This window comes from Perna viridis, chromosome 5, assembly GCF_037379345.1.
Source record: "Perna viridis isolate PV_CMFRI_1.1 ecotype Kerala chromosome 5, ASM3737934v1, whole genome shotgun sequence".
NCBI classification, from domain to species: domain Eukaryota; kingdom Metazoa; phylum Mollusca; class Bivalvia; order Mytilida; family Mytilidae; genus Perna; species Perna viridis.
The window spans coordinates 27,480,407-27,496,855 of NC_142449.1; the positions used below are offsets into that span (position 1 = coordinate 27,480,407).

Below are 16,449 nucleotides of genomic sequence, written 5' to 3' on the forward strand. Positions count from 1 at the left end.
GTAGGCTAGTCAGCGGCAGTAGTAGAGTCTTCGACTCCCCCTGCACTAGGCGCATATCCAATCCCTGTGATAATAATCACTAGCACACTCGGATCTTAGTAAATTATATAAATTAATTAATGCTATAATTAAAAAGTTGAATTCTCCAGGGTAATAAATATGTTTAATAATAAAACAATTTGATGTACATTTGTAATGATTTCGTAACCTATTGTAGTGATATTCCTAATTATATGGCAAGCCAAAGTGGACAAAAATGAGTATTTTCTAATATTTTCAAATAATATTTTAATATTACAAATTCATTTTCTAATATTACAAATTAGATTTCTTATATCACAAAACACTTTTTTAATATTAAAAAAATCATTTTTTAATATTAAAAATTCAATTGAATTTCTAATATTAAAAAACGATTTTTTAATAGTAGTAGCTGATTTTTTAATATTAGAAAATCATTTTGTAATATTAAAAAATGTGACTGATTTTGCAATATTGCAAAGTGATTTTCTAATATTACAAAATGTGTGATGTTTTGTAATATTACTAAATCGGGAATTTGTAATGTTAGAAAATGATTTTTTTAATATTGCAAAATGAATTTCGAATATTAAAAATATTTTCTTATATTAAAAAATGATTTTTCAATATTACAAATTCATTTTCTAATATTACATATTAGATTTCTAATATTACAAATTAGATTTCTAATATCACAAAACACATTTTTAATATTAAAAAATCGATTGAATTTCTAATATTAAAAAGCGACTTTTTAATATTAGAAATTGATTTTTTTTAATATTATAAAAATGGATTTGTCGTATTCAATTACGATTTTTTAATATTAGAAAATGATTTTGTAATATTAAAAAATGTGACTGATTTTGCAATATTGCAAAGTGATTTTCTAATATTACAAATTCATTTTCTAATATTAGAAATTCAATTTCTAATATTACAAAATGTGTGATGTTTTATAATATTACTGAATTAGGAATTTGTAATATTAGAAAATGAAATTTTAATATTACAAAATGAATTTCTAATATTGAAAAATCTTTTCTGATATTAAAATAAAGATTTTATAATATTAAAAACTCATTTTCTAATATTACAAAATATTGATTTTTGTCCACTTTGGCTTGCCATATAATTATGTTGTTTTGGACATCATATATTTTGCCATTAGTATATTGTAATGTTAACTGTCTCTATACCACTGTAAAGAGGTTTATTGAGAAATAAAGATATACATGTGTAGTCAAAGTAACTTAAAATTGATTTCATAAGGTTAAATTAATGACCCTTATGCACGCCAAAGGTCAGTAAGACAATTGAGCATTTTATGAACTCAATCCAACAGCGGAACACGGCAATTTCGTACACGTAAATAATCTTGTTTTCGTACCGATGATGATATGCTATTTTAAATATAGAAGCAGGAATGAAATAGATTAGACTTTAACGTCGCTGAAAATTATTGTTTAAATTTGTCTGTCAACAATACAGTACTGTATTTTCTGTGTAAATTTATTTTCAAGTTGTTTATCGATCAAAATTCATTGGATTGGATTTCATATTTGTGTTTACATTCAAAGATCTGGAGCTATATAAATAGATATACCGAATTTACCTGTAAGTATTTTGTGTAAACACATTTTCTGTAATATTCTTCTTCTCAGTACCACTAACTACATGTATGTGTGCACGTTTGATTTGCCAATTACATAATGAATTCTGGTTTTGTAATGCCGGGATTGATTTCAGTACACGCGTAGTAGTGTAAATAATGTACATGTAAATATGATAATGTTCTTGCACATGTATGAGAAACTTCCTGGCTGTTGCAGAAAATGTGATACGCAGTAGCTGCATGGAGACAGGGAAATTAAAACGGGACAGGGTTAATATTAGATTAAGGAAGAATTGAATTAAAAACGATGTCTAAGTACATGGAGAATATACATATGTATCTAGGTGGTCAATTTGGTCCTATTTCAAATAAAATGGCAGGATGCATTACATTTCAATTGTTATTACCGGGATTTATGGCAAGCCAAAGTGGACAAAAATGAGCATTTTCTAATATTACCAAATATTGATTTTTGTCCACTTCGGCTTGCTGTAGGGATTGCTATTATCTGTTAGAATCTTCTGGCAGTGGGTGAATCATGTTAAAAAAAATCATCTCTTACTGTGAAATGCTATTCAAAATGTTATCTGAAATGCAGAAATTGCATATTAATTTTATGAAATACATTGCAATTTCAACTTCAAAGGGAGATCTTACACTTTCTCCCATCGTCCTATTAGAACTTAGACACTACTGTACCTAGAATAAAGATTTTTTTTTGTAAGATAAGTTCATGTTTTTTTTGTTTTTTGTTTTGTTTTTTTGATTTTACAGAATTTGTAGTGCTTTGAATGCCATTTTTTAAAGTCGAGGCATGTTATATTGCAATCACCTTATTAGTGAGTACGTCCGTGCGTTACACTTTTAACAGATTTTTCAGCTTCTGTGAGAGGGAATGCTTACACGAATATTTGCATGATGACTAGTGCCATTTTCCCCTTTTTCAAGTGCCTTACTTGTCTACTTCCTCTTTACCGATCCACTTCGTATTTTTTTTTCAGCTGGTACGTGATGGAAATTTTCGTAACGATTTCTAAATTTTTATGAGAGGAAATGCTTAGATATTTGGTGCATTGATTTTACATGATGACTTGTACCTTTTCCCACTTTTCAATTACCTTACTCATCTATTTCCTTTTTACCGATCCTCTTAATAATTTTTCAGGTATTTTGTAACCGTTTTCTCACCTTTTATTGGAGGTAATGCTTAGATTAGATATTTGGTATGTTCCTTTTGCTTGTTGAATTGTACCGTGTCTCACTTCCCCAGGTTTGACTGAAATGGTTGCGTGGGCGGGGGGGGGGGGGTATTCCTAGCACGACGTAGCGTGCAACATCTTGTTGTGCTACACCGAAGCCTGTCCGTCCTTCCCACTTCGCACAATAACCTAAAAAGTGGTGCCACAATTTTTTGTGAAACTTCGGAGAATTATTGTCTCTTTTGATTGACGTGAGTTCTCTTTCTTTTTTGTTTAAATAGATTTCCAAATTTTCGTTTTTGAGTTGTATGACTAGTATATTCGGTCACAAATGGAGTTCTTTATATTGAGAAGAGCTCCCTTTCTATTTTTGAAAATTTTACTATTTAGAGTGATGAGACTTCATTCATAAAATGGGGGAGGAATTTCACAGTTTTCAGACTACACTGTATAACGCAATAGTGGTTTCACCTATTTTCATAAAATGTTAGTGTTTTCTTTGATTAATGAGAGTTCCTTTCAGTTTTCATAAATTTATGAGTTTTCATTGTTGAGTCATGGAACTTTTTTTTTAATAGAAAAGGGGCAGATATTCCATATTTTCGCAAATATTCTGAAAATGTTTCGGACAATTTTCTTGAAACTTTCTTTAGTGTAGGCTGCATTTCGATTTAGATGTAATATTTTGGATTTCACATTTTTGATTATAGGACTTATTTCATACAAATTAATGGTACAATTCCCGTTAATTGAACTCAAAATGCCATGATATTGTGAATTGTTTATTGTATATAGTGATGGTTCTTTTGATCCAAGCTTTTGATTCGAATTCACAGCCAACAGATACAGAAAAAATATGGGTCTATATATTAAGTGCTTTGTCTGTCTGTCTGTTTTTTTTAAGTCTTATTGCAAGTATTTAAGATATTTGACTGCTTTTAGGATCTTTATTTGAAATAAAATAAAATGCAAGAGACACCAATGTATGGATAAGAAACCAGGATCAATAATTTGGTAAAATGAAAAGGCTGGATGCAAGTCAGTAGAAAACAAACTCAGGATCTAAACAAAAAAAAATCAGGACAGGCTAGAGTAAACATTAAACAGTTGTAGCAGAAATAATACTGGAAAAAATCCACAATTCAAAAGTTGATCTTAAGCCCATTAGAAATCAAATGTTTGACCCCTGAACTTAATACATAGGTGTTCAATGGGAAGATTGTCTCAGGATAGCGAGCTTGCCTCGAGTGCGGGTGGTGGTGGGTCGATCACCGACCGAATCATACCAAAAACTGTAGAATTGCTAATCACTGCTTCTCTGTCAACCACGCGGTAATTTAGGGGATAGAGTGACGTCTTGTTGGCTCGGGGTCCGCATAATGTGTCCTAGTGGATCCATATGCCTATCTGCGGGCTACTTGGTGTTTTTGTGAAGTGTGCACAAAAAAGATTCGGTTCAGGGTGTAGCAGGGTCTGTTCGATTGGTCTTTCGTTGAGCTCTGAAATGCGTGACATATCAGCCATAGGACATTAAATGATAATCAATGAATTAATTAATCAGTGGGGATTTCTATTTGTCTAAATTTGTATCTAGAATGTCAATGTACAAATTCAAAGTGCTGAAGCACGACGTCAAGGAGTAAACAAAGTTAAAGCTAAACGGGTCCCTTAAAAACACATAATACTGAACGAAATACTAATATTGCAACTGTTACACTTATTCATTTTTCACATTTATGTTTTGGTTCCTTGTCAGTTTTTTTTATTTGGACTCTGTCAGTTTTTTTCTGTTCTGATGTTCCCGGTCGTTTCTTTTTTGTCAACAATTTCCGCACATTTGACACTTCGGCATTTCTCCTCTTCCTTTAAACACACGGATAACGCTTGCAAATTTGACTGAGATGCACAAACATAGAGATCAGATGTAGATAACGACCGACATATTGTTAAAGCTGTTCAGAACCAAGTTTTATGACATTGTTCTAGATCCTGAACTCAATTCGATGATCTCTTCGTCTTACTTAAACGACAAAATAATTTGAAATGATTTAAAATTCTTTATAGTCCACATCTGTATAAGATAAATAATTCTTGTTGTTTATATGTGATTGGTGCACCATTTACTGTTCATTATTTAATGTATATACGATGGCTTCTATTATTTTTTTTCAGTTTTAGCCCAACGACCATACAAAATGACTACAGTTCCGAGTTCAGAAAATACGGTTACAGTAACACAGGATTCTCATCCACAGATGACCTCAAATACTACTGCAGTAGCTGGGCAAGGAGTACAGCAGCATTTTATCCCAGCCACTCAGAGTCATGGCGATGTAATCTATCAAGGCGGAGTTCCCCCGGCAGGACAAGTTGTTCTTCAGGGCACACCACTAAACATGAATACAACTCCAATGTTGATTGGAGGGACAAACCAAAATATAAATACGACTCCGATAATGATTGGAGGGACAAATCAAAATATGAATACAACTACGATGATGATGGGAGCGACAACCCAAAACATAAATACAACACCGATGACGATACAGGGAGACTATCCACAGAGCAACCAGAGGTCAACTGACGAAGAAGTGTTCCCTGTCAGGACATTCAAAATCTTAGGAGGCATTCAAACAGGACTCGGTGTTTTATTGTGTATTCTTAGTCTGGTTGGTGCGATCATTGATGGTGTTCACATGAAGCAAGCTAAGTCATGTTTGTACAATTATAATTATCATTGGGATTATCATGGTGACTATCATCCATGTTATTATGGTTACATGAACGGTAATGTTACGGCACTATTCGCCTTTGATGTCACGTGTCTAATTCTAGCTGCATGGGTAAGTATGCAAAAGCACCGCCGTACTGTTACTTTGATAAGGCTTTACTCTGAGTATGCTCGTCAAAGCAAGATAAAATGAACACTGTTTTATGGTGACTAGTTAATTACCAAAGATTCAATGAGCTTGGGGAATTAAAATAAAAAAAGAAAGTTGAACATTATACTTCATGTACTGTCATGGGGGGTGGGGGTGGGGAGGGACTACGTACAACGTACAATGTATGTACAGTCAGTGGGAGACTACGTACTGGTGTTTATTATTATATGGAGATTACGTATAAACTCATGGGGAGACTACGCATGTACTTTCATGGAGATTCTATGTAAGAACAAAACATGAGTGCTAGTAGAACGTATTTTCTATTGAGAAGGATAAACAATGTCCTATTGTACGAAGAAGCTAAACAAATTTTAATAGTTTTTTTTCAGTTCATTTTCGTCATTGCATATTAGAAAAAAAAACAATTAAAAAAATATATAGTTATTAGTAGCCTGTAAGTATTGAAATTGACAACCATGTCACGTGGTCGATTTCGGGTGTTAATTACACTGAATGAGAGTTTACAAGAAAAAAAATATTAGTATATCAGGTACATGTAGTCAGGGATTGGAATTTTAAGGATTATGGATGTGCAAAATCGAACCATTCACTCACATACCTGACATAAATAATTGTTTTATGAGTGAATCGTCCGATTTTACACAACGATAAATTCTGGAAAAAAACAGTGTTTAATCCTATAATGAATAAAAGAAAAGACTTGAAATAATAGACACGTTAATTGTTTTGTATGGCGAGTTTAATTAAAGTTTTGATTTATCTATACTACAAAATATGCAAAACTTTAGTTTCCATGTAATGCTACTTAAATTCCAAAGTTCATCTGAAATAATATTTTTTTTTCAGTTCATACTGACTGGTTTCCTGCCTATGTGTATGTCAAGAAAAAGAAAAAACAGTTGGAGATGCTTGGTGAGTTCTAATGTAATGTAACGGTTTGTTGAAGTGACGTATCTTAAATTTTATCCAGCAGATGGTATTTTAGACCATATTAGATAGAAACTAAAAAAACTTGATCTAAACCCACTAACACTAACTGGGGTAGCATTGTGGTCAAAACTACATGCATGAACAAAGTTGTCAAACAGAAAATAAATGTTTCCCAAGTCAAAATTCTAATCTCACGCTATAGTGTCGGGAAACTGTTGCAAAAACTAAAATGTTATGGACGTACGGAAACCAAGCTCACTATACATCTTCGGAAAAGCGTGGGGTATATTAAACTTTTTTCTGAAGAAATTCTTATCATATTATAATAAAACAAAAGTATTCCTATAGTCTTATGCAAGTAACTACTTGTAGGAGTTATCCCCTTTAATTGACTAAAATGACGATTTTCTGTTTTTTCTCCTTGCTTCTATTCTTAACACCATTTATAGAACGAGAGAAATGCCTTGATCCTAATGACATGACCTTAAAATCGTTTTGTTTTTTTAACTCACCTTAATATGCATTTATTTTGACGAATGGGTACTCCTATCTTTAAGGAACGATATCATTAAGAGTCGTTAGCTGGTAAATGTATTTGTAGTTCATTACAGTCAAACGGTTTATTCTGTTGATATTCAATATATTTTTTAAAATTACAGAAAATAGCATTCATGGTATGCAGCATTATTGGAGCCTCAGTTTTTGTACCAACTGTCTTCAGCCTGGGTGTGACTGGATCCATTATTGTAAGGCTATCCATAATTGAACTAGATATCTCGCCTGTCAAAAGTGTCTCTATTGTTTGCTCAAATACCTGTACATGTATTTAAGAGACTGTCCATTTAGAAACGCGGCAGTTCCTATGATATGGATGACACATGGTAAATTTTATTCCACGGATTTTTTTTCCATTGTAATATTTTTATCATATGTATGTCCAATGGTACTAAGATTTTCTTAAATCGACATTGGGTGGCTCAGAAAATGATTTTACAGTTCACTAAGAAAGCAACTACATTTTGCACAAAATTAACGAGTTATTTCCCTTTTTCATCGAGTTTCAATGCTTTTCTCTTTAAACATTGCAGTTAATTAAAAATCAATGTTCAGCTTTGAAGAAGGATGCATTTTAGATATGAAATAGACGAAAACAAGAAAACGAGATTTGCCATGTGCTACTCTGCCTAGTTTTTACGTGGATGCCGGCTTAATAATAAAATCAGAGATATTTGTAATAAATCAGTCTTGAAAATCTACCAGAATTTAAAATACATTGTATACTATACATATCATGCATTTTATTTTCAACTTTATGGAATACATGTACAATAGATGACATATTAAGGAAGATGCTTTGTCGGGCGCATAAGTCGGTTTTTTTGCGCTAAATGTCAGTCCCTGCAAGAACCAGGCAGTAGGTGAAACACGGTAGGAAAAACCCATCATTTTGATAGTGTAATTGGACTAATTATACCATTAGAATCAAGGAAAACAGACAAGATTTCTCTTATCATGCTGGACCACTGAGTTTCAATTTCATTGAAATGCACTCAAAATGAACATTTCAAGGGTAGAAACATGTAACTCTGTCAAAAACCTCATTTTTCTAAGATTCTGTTGAAAATTTCTGCGCAAAGCCAGTGACCCAGTGATCATATAATGGTCTTTTCAAATAAAGAAAGTATCCTTGAGTGGTATTACATTGTCAGATCGGTGGGGTTTTGACATGCTTGTTTTCTGATTTTTCCCATTTGCCTGATTTTTACAACCACTTACAGTGTATTACTTACTATCTACTTCAGCTTTTATTTTCAATTTGTGCTTAATTCTATTGAATGTTACTGTATTGTTTGGCTATGGATGTTGACATCATACTGATAAGGGTGAAAAGTAAATATGATCTGTTTGTTTAAATCATGGGCATCTTTAATACACAAGTGTGAAGTATACAAAGTCATTTTCTTTTACAAGTTATGATAACTCTTGCATCACTCCATATTTAAATATTCACAAATTAAAAATAATAATTAAAAAAAAAACAATAGACTAGCTCTTTGAGTGAATTGTTCCTTTTGGTTAAATAAATTGCATATTAGTAAATCATATCTATTAGAACATTGTAATATAGAAAACAGAAAGAAAAGACTCAACAGAAAAACTTTGTAAAACCGTTATTTATTGTTCCCTCAGGGTATTTCACTAAAAATACCTTCCTCAAATGTAAACATATATATTTTATGTAAGTTGCGATTTTGTATAGTCCCGCAATCGAATGCAAAAATACACCGTGTACTACATATGTAATTAGTTTAGTCTTGTCCAGTAGTCAGGCAAACATTTTGCTATCGGAATGGTATGAAAAGTGCGACATCGGGAACACTTTTTTGCTGGGGGAGTATTGCTGTACAATTGTACATGAACTTACATTTGTATTTTGCATACAAAGATAGACAATCTGTTTTTATAGAATATTTTTTTTATTTAATGATATTTTGGCCAAATCTTACTTGACATTGCTACGCAATTACACTTTAACTTTCTTAGTTTTAAAATCCTTATGTTTAGGATAAAAACGTTTACAAAGATGTTTTTTTATTCTTTCTTATTTAAATATTAAAGTTAAAGATTCTGTAAATATTCAAATTTTGAGTAAAATACAGGATAAATTTCAATTATAGAAAGTAAAGTATAGGTTTATTCGATACATTGTTTTAGGTAATGACAAGACCATGATTTAAGGAAAAAATATATGCTACATAAACCTATCCAACGTTTAAAAATATATTTTTGTGTTTTCAATATTTTTTCAGAGAAATCTTCGCCAGGCAACAGGGAAAACAGTAGTTCTCTCAGCGTTCATTGCTGTGTTGTCTTTTGCGGAGGTAGTTATAGCTATTGTATCCGCATCATACTGCTGTTGTTGTACGAAGTGGAATACAAACAATTCTGGCCAACAGGTATTATGATATGAAAGTTGCCTATGGCAATGCATTGCTACAAGTTTCCATATTTCTTTGCAGTTCCAGCTTATGTGAAAACAGTTGTCAGTAATAAGGTCATTGATCTATACATATCATTATGATTGATATTTTGTATGAAATAAATTACATACACGCTTAAGAAAGAACCCCCCCCCACCAAAAAAAGAAAATGAACTACCTCTAGAAAAGTTCCTTTTACATTTCTCATACATGAACGGTAGATTATTCTTCACTATGTAAATCAGTTGTGAAACACTATTTTACACATCTGGAAATTCACCCCTTTACAATATAAAATCCATGTTCTTAATACGGCGGACCTAATCAAAGCAAGTACAGAAATTTACCAATCATGTATACAGCTGTCCCTATTTTTAATGACATGGTAACGTATATATCAATAAATATTACAGGGCTTTGTTTACATTGGAGGAAACAATCCACATTTGATCATGATTCCCCAGTCACAGATTCCTGGAACAAACATGCAGCCTGTTGTCATGACGCACAGAGAACAGCAATATACAGTTAATCAGCCACTACTTCAAAGCCCGTCTAACGGGGATATGCCTCAAGCAAGTGCAAGTAATGTCAGCATGAATCCTCCACCCTATAAAGAATAGGACGGACATTGAATAACTGCATTGTAAACATGCGCATGTAGGTTGATTATATACATTTATTCAACAGGTCAATTTATTTCCTTTCCTCGTTTGCCTACCCCGGACTTGACTTTTTATGTGTAACTCGGCGGGTGTTTCTAGAAAAGCAGAGGACGCTTACCCTATCGGTGCACCTGGTCCATGCTCCAAGTTTTTAGTGGAGTCAGAGTTGCTCATTTGCTTTTGTTACTTTGTATGTATGATTTTAGTCACTTTATGTTCTTTGTTGTGTATGTCTGATTTCCATGTCTGGCCTTTGTCCCTGAATTACATTCTTTTGATTACCACTATACATGTAACCTTGGTTCCCTTGATTACTCATTGACAGTATTCTGAATCTCTATGTTGCATACATCACTATAGTTAAATTGAAAATTATAGAGGTACACACATATATATATATATATATATATATATATATATATATATAATATTTAATTACATGTATATATATATATATATATATATATATCTGATCCGAATCTCAAAGCTCCCAAATATGCCACCGTTACACCGTTGCTTTGTATCTATGTCGTACGATAGTACATTGATTATATACGTAGACATTATTTTAGATCTCTTAGTCCATTTACATGTTTTCATTATTTATGTACATTTTGTATAAAGTAGGACTTTGTTTCTAAGTTTTGAAATGTAATCTCCTAATAAATGATGACAAAAACAATGATTACAATGCAGGAAATATTCAAAATCCATCAAATATGTTTTAAAGATGTATATACACAGTGGTAATTTAGGTTTCTCAAGACGGAGATGTTTTATACATGTATGTACAGTATCTCGATCTGAAAATCGAAATTTTGTATACTAATACCTTTTAAAAAGGATTAAAATCTTTAATGATTCCATGTAAGAAGTATATATACTTTTAAACATCCAATTCGGCTGTTTAATTTTACAAAATGTTCTCGAAAATCTTCGGGTTTCTTGTGTATCCCGTCGAAGAAAAGAGAGATTACACGTCAAGCCTACAAAACCTCGGTTTATGTGATGATCGTGTGGTAAAGGGCAGCTAGTGCAACAGAGCTGGTTTGATCTCGATTTAAACATATTTGGGTTAAATGTTCGTCTGCCATATGGCGACGTTCAACTTTTACACTGGATATGACAATATATTATATTATATAAGGTGCAATATAAAATCATAGCTGTCTTATGCCAGTACATTCAAATAAACACAGGAAAACTTGCGACACGTTTTTTTTTCAAATGGTAAGAACCACGATGAAAAACTAAAGGACAAACGAATTAACGTTAAAAAAAACAAGTCTATAAAAACCATATGGTAAATTTGTTTTGTCCTCCATAAATATAGTATGGATTGATATAAATTTTTGAAAACATTTGTTTCCATGAGTTTTATAGGCACAAAACATATCTATTCTATAAGCATTAGTTTCAACATGTTTTAAGCGGAGGACGCTTACCCTACCGGTGCACCTGGTCCATGCTCCCAGTTTTTAGTGGAGTCTGAGTTGCTCATTTGTTTTTGTTACTTTGTATGTATGATTTTAGTTACTTTACGTTCTTTATTGTGTATGTCTGTTTTCCATGTCTGGTCTTTGTCCCTGGATTACATTCTTTTGATTACCGCTATTACCTTGGTTCCCTTGATTACACTTTGATTACCTCTATAACCTTGGTTCCCTTGATTACTCTTTGAAAATATATGAAAACATATAATATAATTTTACCTGTGTACCGCCATGCATATTGTTATATTTATTTTACTTGTACATGTATTATGAATACTTTTATACATCTTTGCGTAACTTAACTTTGAATTTAGTTTTTCGATTAGTTTTGATGAAATCTATTGTTAAGTACTTTTGATTCTAGTTAAGTTGTCAATTGTATATATTATTTTTTATTTGCATCATGTAAATTAAATATCTTTTCCTGTGTGAGTGTACGTCGTAACCAACGGTCTCCACTCATGTAGAAAAATGCTGTTATTGTGTGTGCTAAATGTTAAGTACTTCTCCGTCTAAGAATCAGGCAAAATGTGTATAAGGCGTAGCACATGAAGGAGATTTTATTGCATTAACCAAGTATTTATACCCGATAACCTCCAGAAATAACCACCAAAGTGTTTGTAAAATTTGCCTTTTTAAGCTGTTGATACGTCAAATTTAGTTGAAATGCACTATGGAAAAATGGCGGAAAAATTTTCCCGCACTTTTTCCTTATATAAGCAGTCAAAAAATATCTACGTCACATTTTGCTTGTTTTTTTTATATGAATTGAATATACTTGTGGCAAAACAAACCAAATTGAGAAATATGATGTGCCACCCATTGCCTGATTCTTACACAGAATGGTATTTAAATATTATTAAACCTAAGAATTATGCAAGAACAATTGATTGATGATAATTGTATCTTTTGCATAAATAATTAATAGATAAGACAATTGCCTTGAAAGAAGCTATTTAAGCAAAGACAAAGAACTAGAAATGAGCTGCACGTTTTGCGAGACGTCATAATAAATTTATTTTGCAGAACATTCTACTGCTCAAATGTATTCAATATGCACCAGAAACTATCCCTCTGCACTTCTAAAGATCACAGACTTCGTAGAAAGATAATCATTTAAAACTAATTGAACTGTATTTTGTTTTGTTTTTTTTTTCTCACCAATTTACTCCCATTTGTAAAGTGATTTTCCATTGGGTAGACGTCAAACTACCCCCCGCCAGTACCCACACCCGATCGCCTCATTCCCATCTAAATCGCCCCTTTATCCTTGTTCCATTCCCAATGCTTCATTTCCCATTAGTATTCAACTTCGCCCAATACGAAATTAACACGGAATACATATTTGATACAATATTGTTAAATTTTAGTATTATTTTAGCTTTGCCTGTGGGAGACGAAGTTATTTGTACTCAATGCAAATTACATGTAACTTTGCTTAGCTGTTATAACTCTGATGTCTCGAGCCATTCATGTTTTGACAAAGGATCTACATACGTAGGACGTCGCTAATGCTCCGTCCCTATTAACACGTTAAAAAAAAGTTAATTATCAATGTGAGCCTAATGAATGTCGATTCCCAATCTCCCTTGCCCATGTCCCATTGCACATTGCCTCATTCCTCATTGCACTATGCGTCATTCCCCATTAACCTATCCAGCATTCCCCATTGCATAGTCCTCAATTCCCCATTGCACAATGCCCCTTTGCCCATTGCTTTATGCTCAATTGCCCATTACTCTATGCTTCATTGCCCGATGGGCCATTTTCCATTGACCAAAGATCCATTTACCATTGTACAATTGCACAATACATCAATCTCTATCGCGCAATGCACCATTCTCCATTGCACTATGTTCAATTCCCCATTGACTAATACCCTGTTTCCCATTGCCCCATACCCTACTCTAAAATTTATGTTGTTTTTATCCAGGTCACGTGTCATTGGTTACTATGTGTATTCAGCAAGTGTGTAGTGTATCGTCAATATTCATTGCTCGCTTTATAAAGTTATATATATGTATTTTGTGATATGTTATTGTATTAAAGATAATAGTAAATGACAGTTATGTGTAAAAAATGTTTGTTGGTGTATTTCACATCTGTTTTTCTCCTATCTGTTACAAAGACGACCCTCTTGTAAATTGTTTTTGTCTACATGACAAGACAATTGTCTTTTACTAAATGTAGAACTTCAGTACTGTAACACGGTACAGTTTTATCATTTGTGTATTTATATTCCATTTAAAATCTGCCAATAAAAGAAGAAAAGAGTCTGCGTTTAGCATATGAAGCATTATCACATTTTTCTTGAAATTTTCTGTCGTTATGTAGACGACGTCACAGTCGATTTGGCGTAACATTCCCATTGGAAATTCTCAATTTTTGCTCACCTGGCCTTCTATTGCCATCAGTAGGCGTCCGTCGTCGTCATCGTTAACAATTTTTTTCAAAACTCTTCTCTGATACTACTTGACCAGTGAGAAAGTTCTTTGGGGTATCCTGCATAGAACTGATGTCGGGAGTTTTGATGAGTCGCAAAACAAGGCCGCGGTTACTAAAAATAGAATATAGGGATCAGACAGAACTTTTTCGCAAATTTCCCAAAACCGTTAGGTTAAGCCAAATTCTGACATGGGGATAAAAGTGTTCATCATAATTAAATCTATCGATGGTCAAAGTTTCGTTTTAATCTGAAAGCCATGATGGAGTTATTTTCCTTTTTGACGTTGTTTTGATATTTTTAATGTTATTTCTTTCTTTCTTAGTGTTTAGTCATAGAACTGATGTATGGTTTTTTTATCCGTAGAAAATCATGACTGCTGTTACTAAAAATACATGTAGAACAAAGGGGTCAGTCAGAAGTTTTTCTCATATATCTCCAAAACCGTTTGGTTAAGCCAAATTCTCTCAATAGCTGAAATGATCTTAATTATAAGGCTTACAAAAGTCTCTGGGGATCAAATTTGTCAGACAACTCCTTGTAAGAGTTTTTGGTATTGAAAGGTGAAAAATAACTTTTTTTACAGTTTTTACCAAATATCTTGATAGCTATGAATGAAATTTTCAGTTGCTTAATTGATCCATATGATTAGGCCTACAAAAGTTTGCGGGGACCAAAGTTGTCGGACGACTCTTTGTTAGAGTTATTGCCTTTGACAGGCAAACAGATATGTTTTTAGTAGTTTTCAGCCAATATCTTGAAAACTATAATAGACAGAATGAAATATTCAGTTGCTCAAATGTTCCTTATGATAAGTCCTACCGAAGTCTTCTTCAGTCAAAATTGCCGGACAACTCCTTGTTAGAGTTATTTCACTTGAAAGGCAAAACATTAATCAGGTGAGCGGTTCAGGCTCCTGTGAGCCTCTTATTTTTATTATGACGGCAGTAGCACGTTATCTTATATATGAAGTAGTAAGAATAATATAAAATTATTAAGTTGCCCATCAATAATTATTTGCTGTCATTATAGACAGAAATGCGGATACATGTATATGAAAAAAGCAAAGCCAGATGCAATTGAAACATTGACAATCAACAGAATAGGTCAGACACATTTCTTTAAAGAAAAGTTGGAAAATAATTCATTATTGGCGTTAAAATATGCACAAATAGGTAAATACCAGCCTTTTCAAAAATTACTCTTGTTATCAGCCATTAATTGAAATGGTCCCTTGGGAAGGATACAAAATGGACTGATAACAAAGTAATATTTAACACCAGTACAAGCCACTAAAAAAACCTGCTCACCTATATCATTTCTATTTTATTGAATTGAGGAATTGTCTTTTTCAACCTGCTCGATATTTGGAGTTGTATGTCCAATGATTGAAATTTACAAAATCATATATAACACTATTGAAGGATTTGAGTCTAATGTCGATGAAACCAAATTTGCATTTTAGGGCAATAGCGTGGGGCTGTCACAATTCAAGTCAGTCTCATATTGATTTGAAAGTTGTACATGCATACTTGTTACTTGATAGTTCTCATAGGTTTTATATGTTTGTGGTCGATTCGAGTTGTTGAGAATAATTTACCGTACCTCATAGTTGCGGTAATAAACTTTTTGACGATCACACTTTTATGCCATAGTGTCATTAATTGTTCACCTTTTATTTTGATTTGTATTTGAATGACTTTGGAGGTTTCCTAAGGTAACCATGGACTTCGCCATTGGTCGACCAAAGGAGTATCAACTTCAGATCCAAAATCCTTAATAATTCACAAATACCTTTATCCTGTGGGGCTACTGCTCCTCTTGTTTCGTATTTCAATCTAAATAACTTTTTTTGAGTTTCTAGATGCATAACATGTCCGTTACCATAGATCTATCTCCTTAATGGCATTGTTTGATGAGAAAAGAGGGATTCATCTTCTATTCCTTAACTCCTCTGAAACTATATAGAATGTAATGAAAATTTCACATTGTTTATCCCATGATGCCATTGTTCACCTCTTTTTGTGGTGTGTAGGAGGTATCATCATCACATTTTTTTACATATACTTTTCTTTTGATTAGACCAAATCAACGTCATGAAAACATGGTTTATATTTTATACGGGGAATAGATAGAATTATAGATCTACATTTGTATGGCAGATATTTCAGTTTAGGACGAGGATGATTGTCTCAA

The 16,449-nt window shown here is 32.7% G+C and overlaps 1 protein-coding gene across 1 annotated transcript; it reads left to right on the forward strand.

Moving 5' to 3' along the window:
- The first annotated feature begins 1,374 nt into the window (after positions 1-1,374).
- Positions 1,375-14,086, forward strand: LOC148616910 (uncharacterized). Its single transcript, XM_088584073.1, has 6 exons — positions 1,375-1,638; positions 5,008-5,678; positions 6,588-6,653; positions 7,331-7,417; positions 9,482-9,628; positions 10,066-14,086. The coding sequence occupies exons 2-6, from the start codon at positions 5,031-5,033 to the stop codon at positions 10,273-10,275; spliced, it is 1,158 nt and encodes a 385-aa protein (XP_088440199.1). The 5' UTR covers positions 1,375-1,638; positions 5,008-5,030; the 3' UTR covers positions 10,276-14,086.
- Positions 14,087-16,449: the final 2,363 nt, after the last annotated feature.

What these genes read in the sequence shown, in the direction of transcription:
- LOC148616910 (XM_088584073.1), top strand. Translation starts at nt 5,031, where the DNA reads ATGACTACAGTTCCGAGTTCAGAAAATACGGTTACAGTAACACAGGAT. An exon ending in GTCTAATTCTAGCTGCATGG is followed by an intron (nt 5,679 to 6,587) that starts GTAAGTATGCAA and finishes TTTTTTTTTCAG; the next exon opens with TTCATACTGACTGGTTTCCT. An exon ending in AAAACAGTTGGAGATGCTTG is followed by an intron (nt 6,654 to 7,330) that starts GTGAGTTCTAAT and finishes TTAAAATTACAG; the next exon opens with AAAATAGCATTCATGGTATG.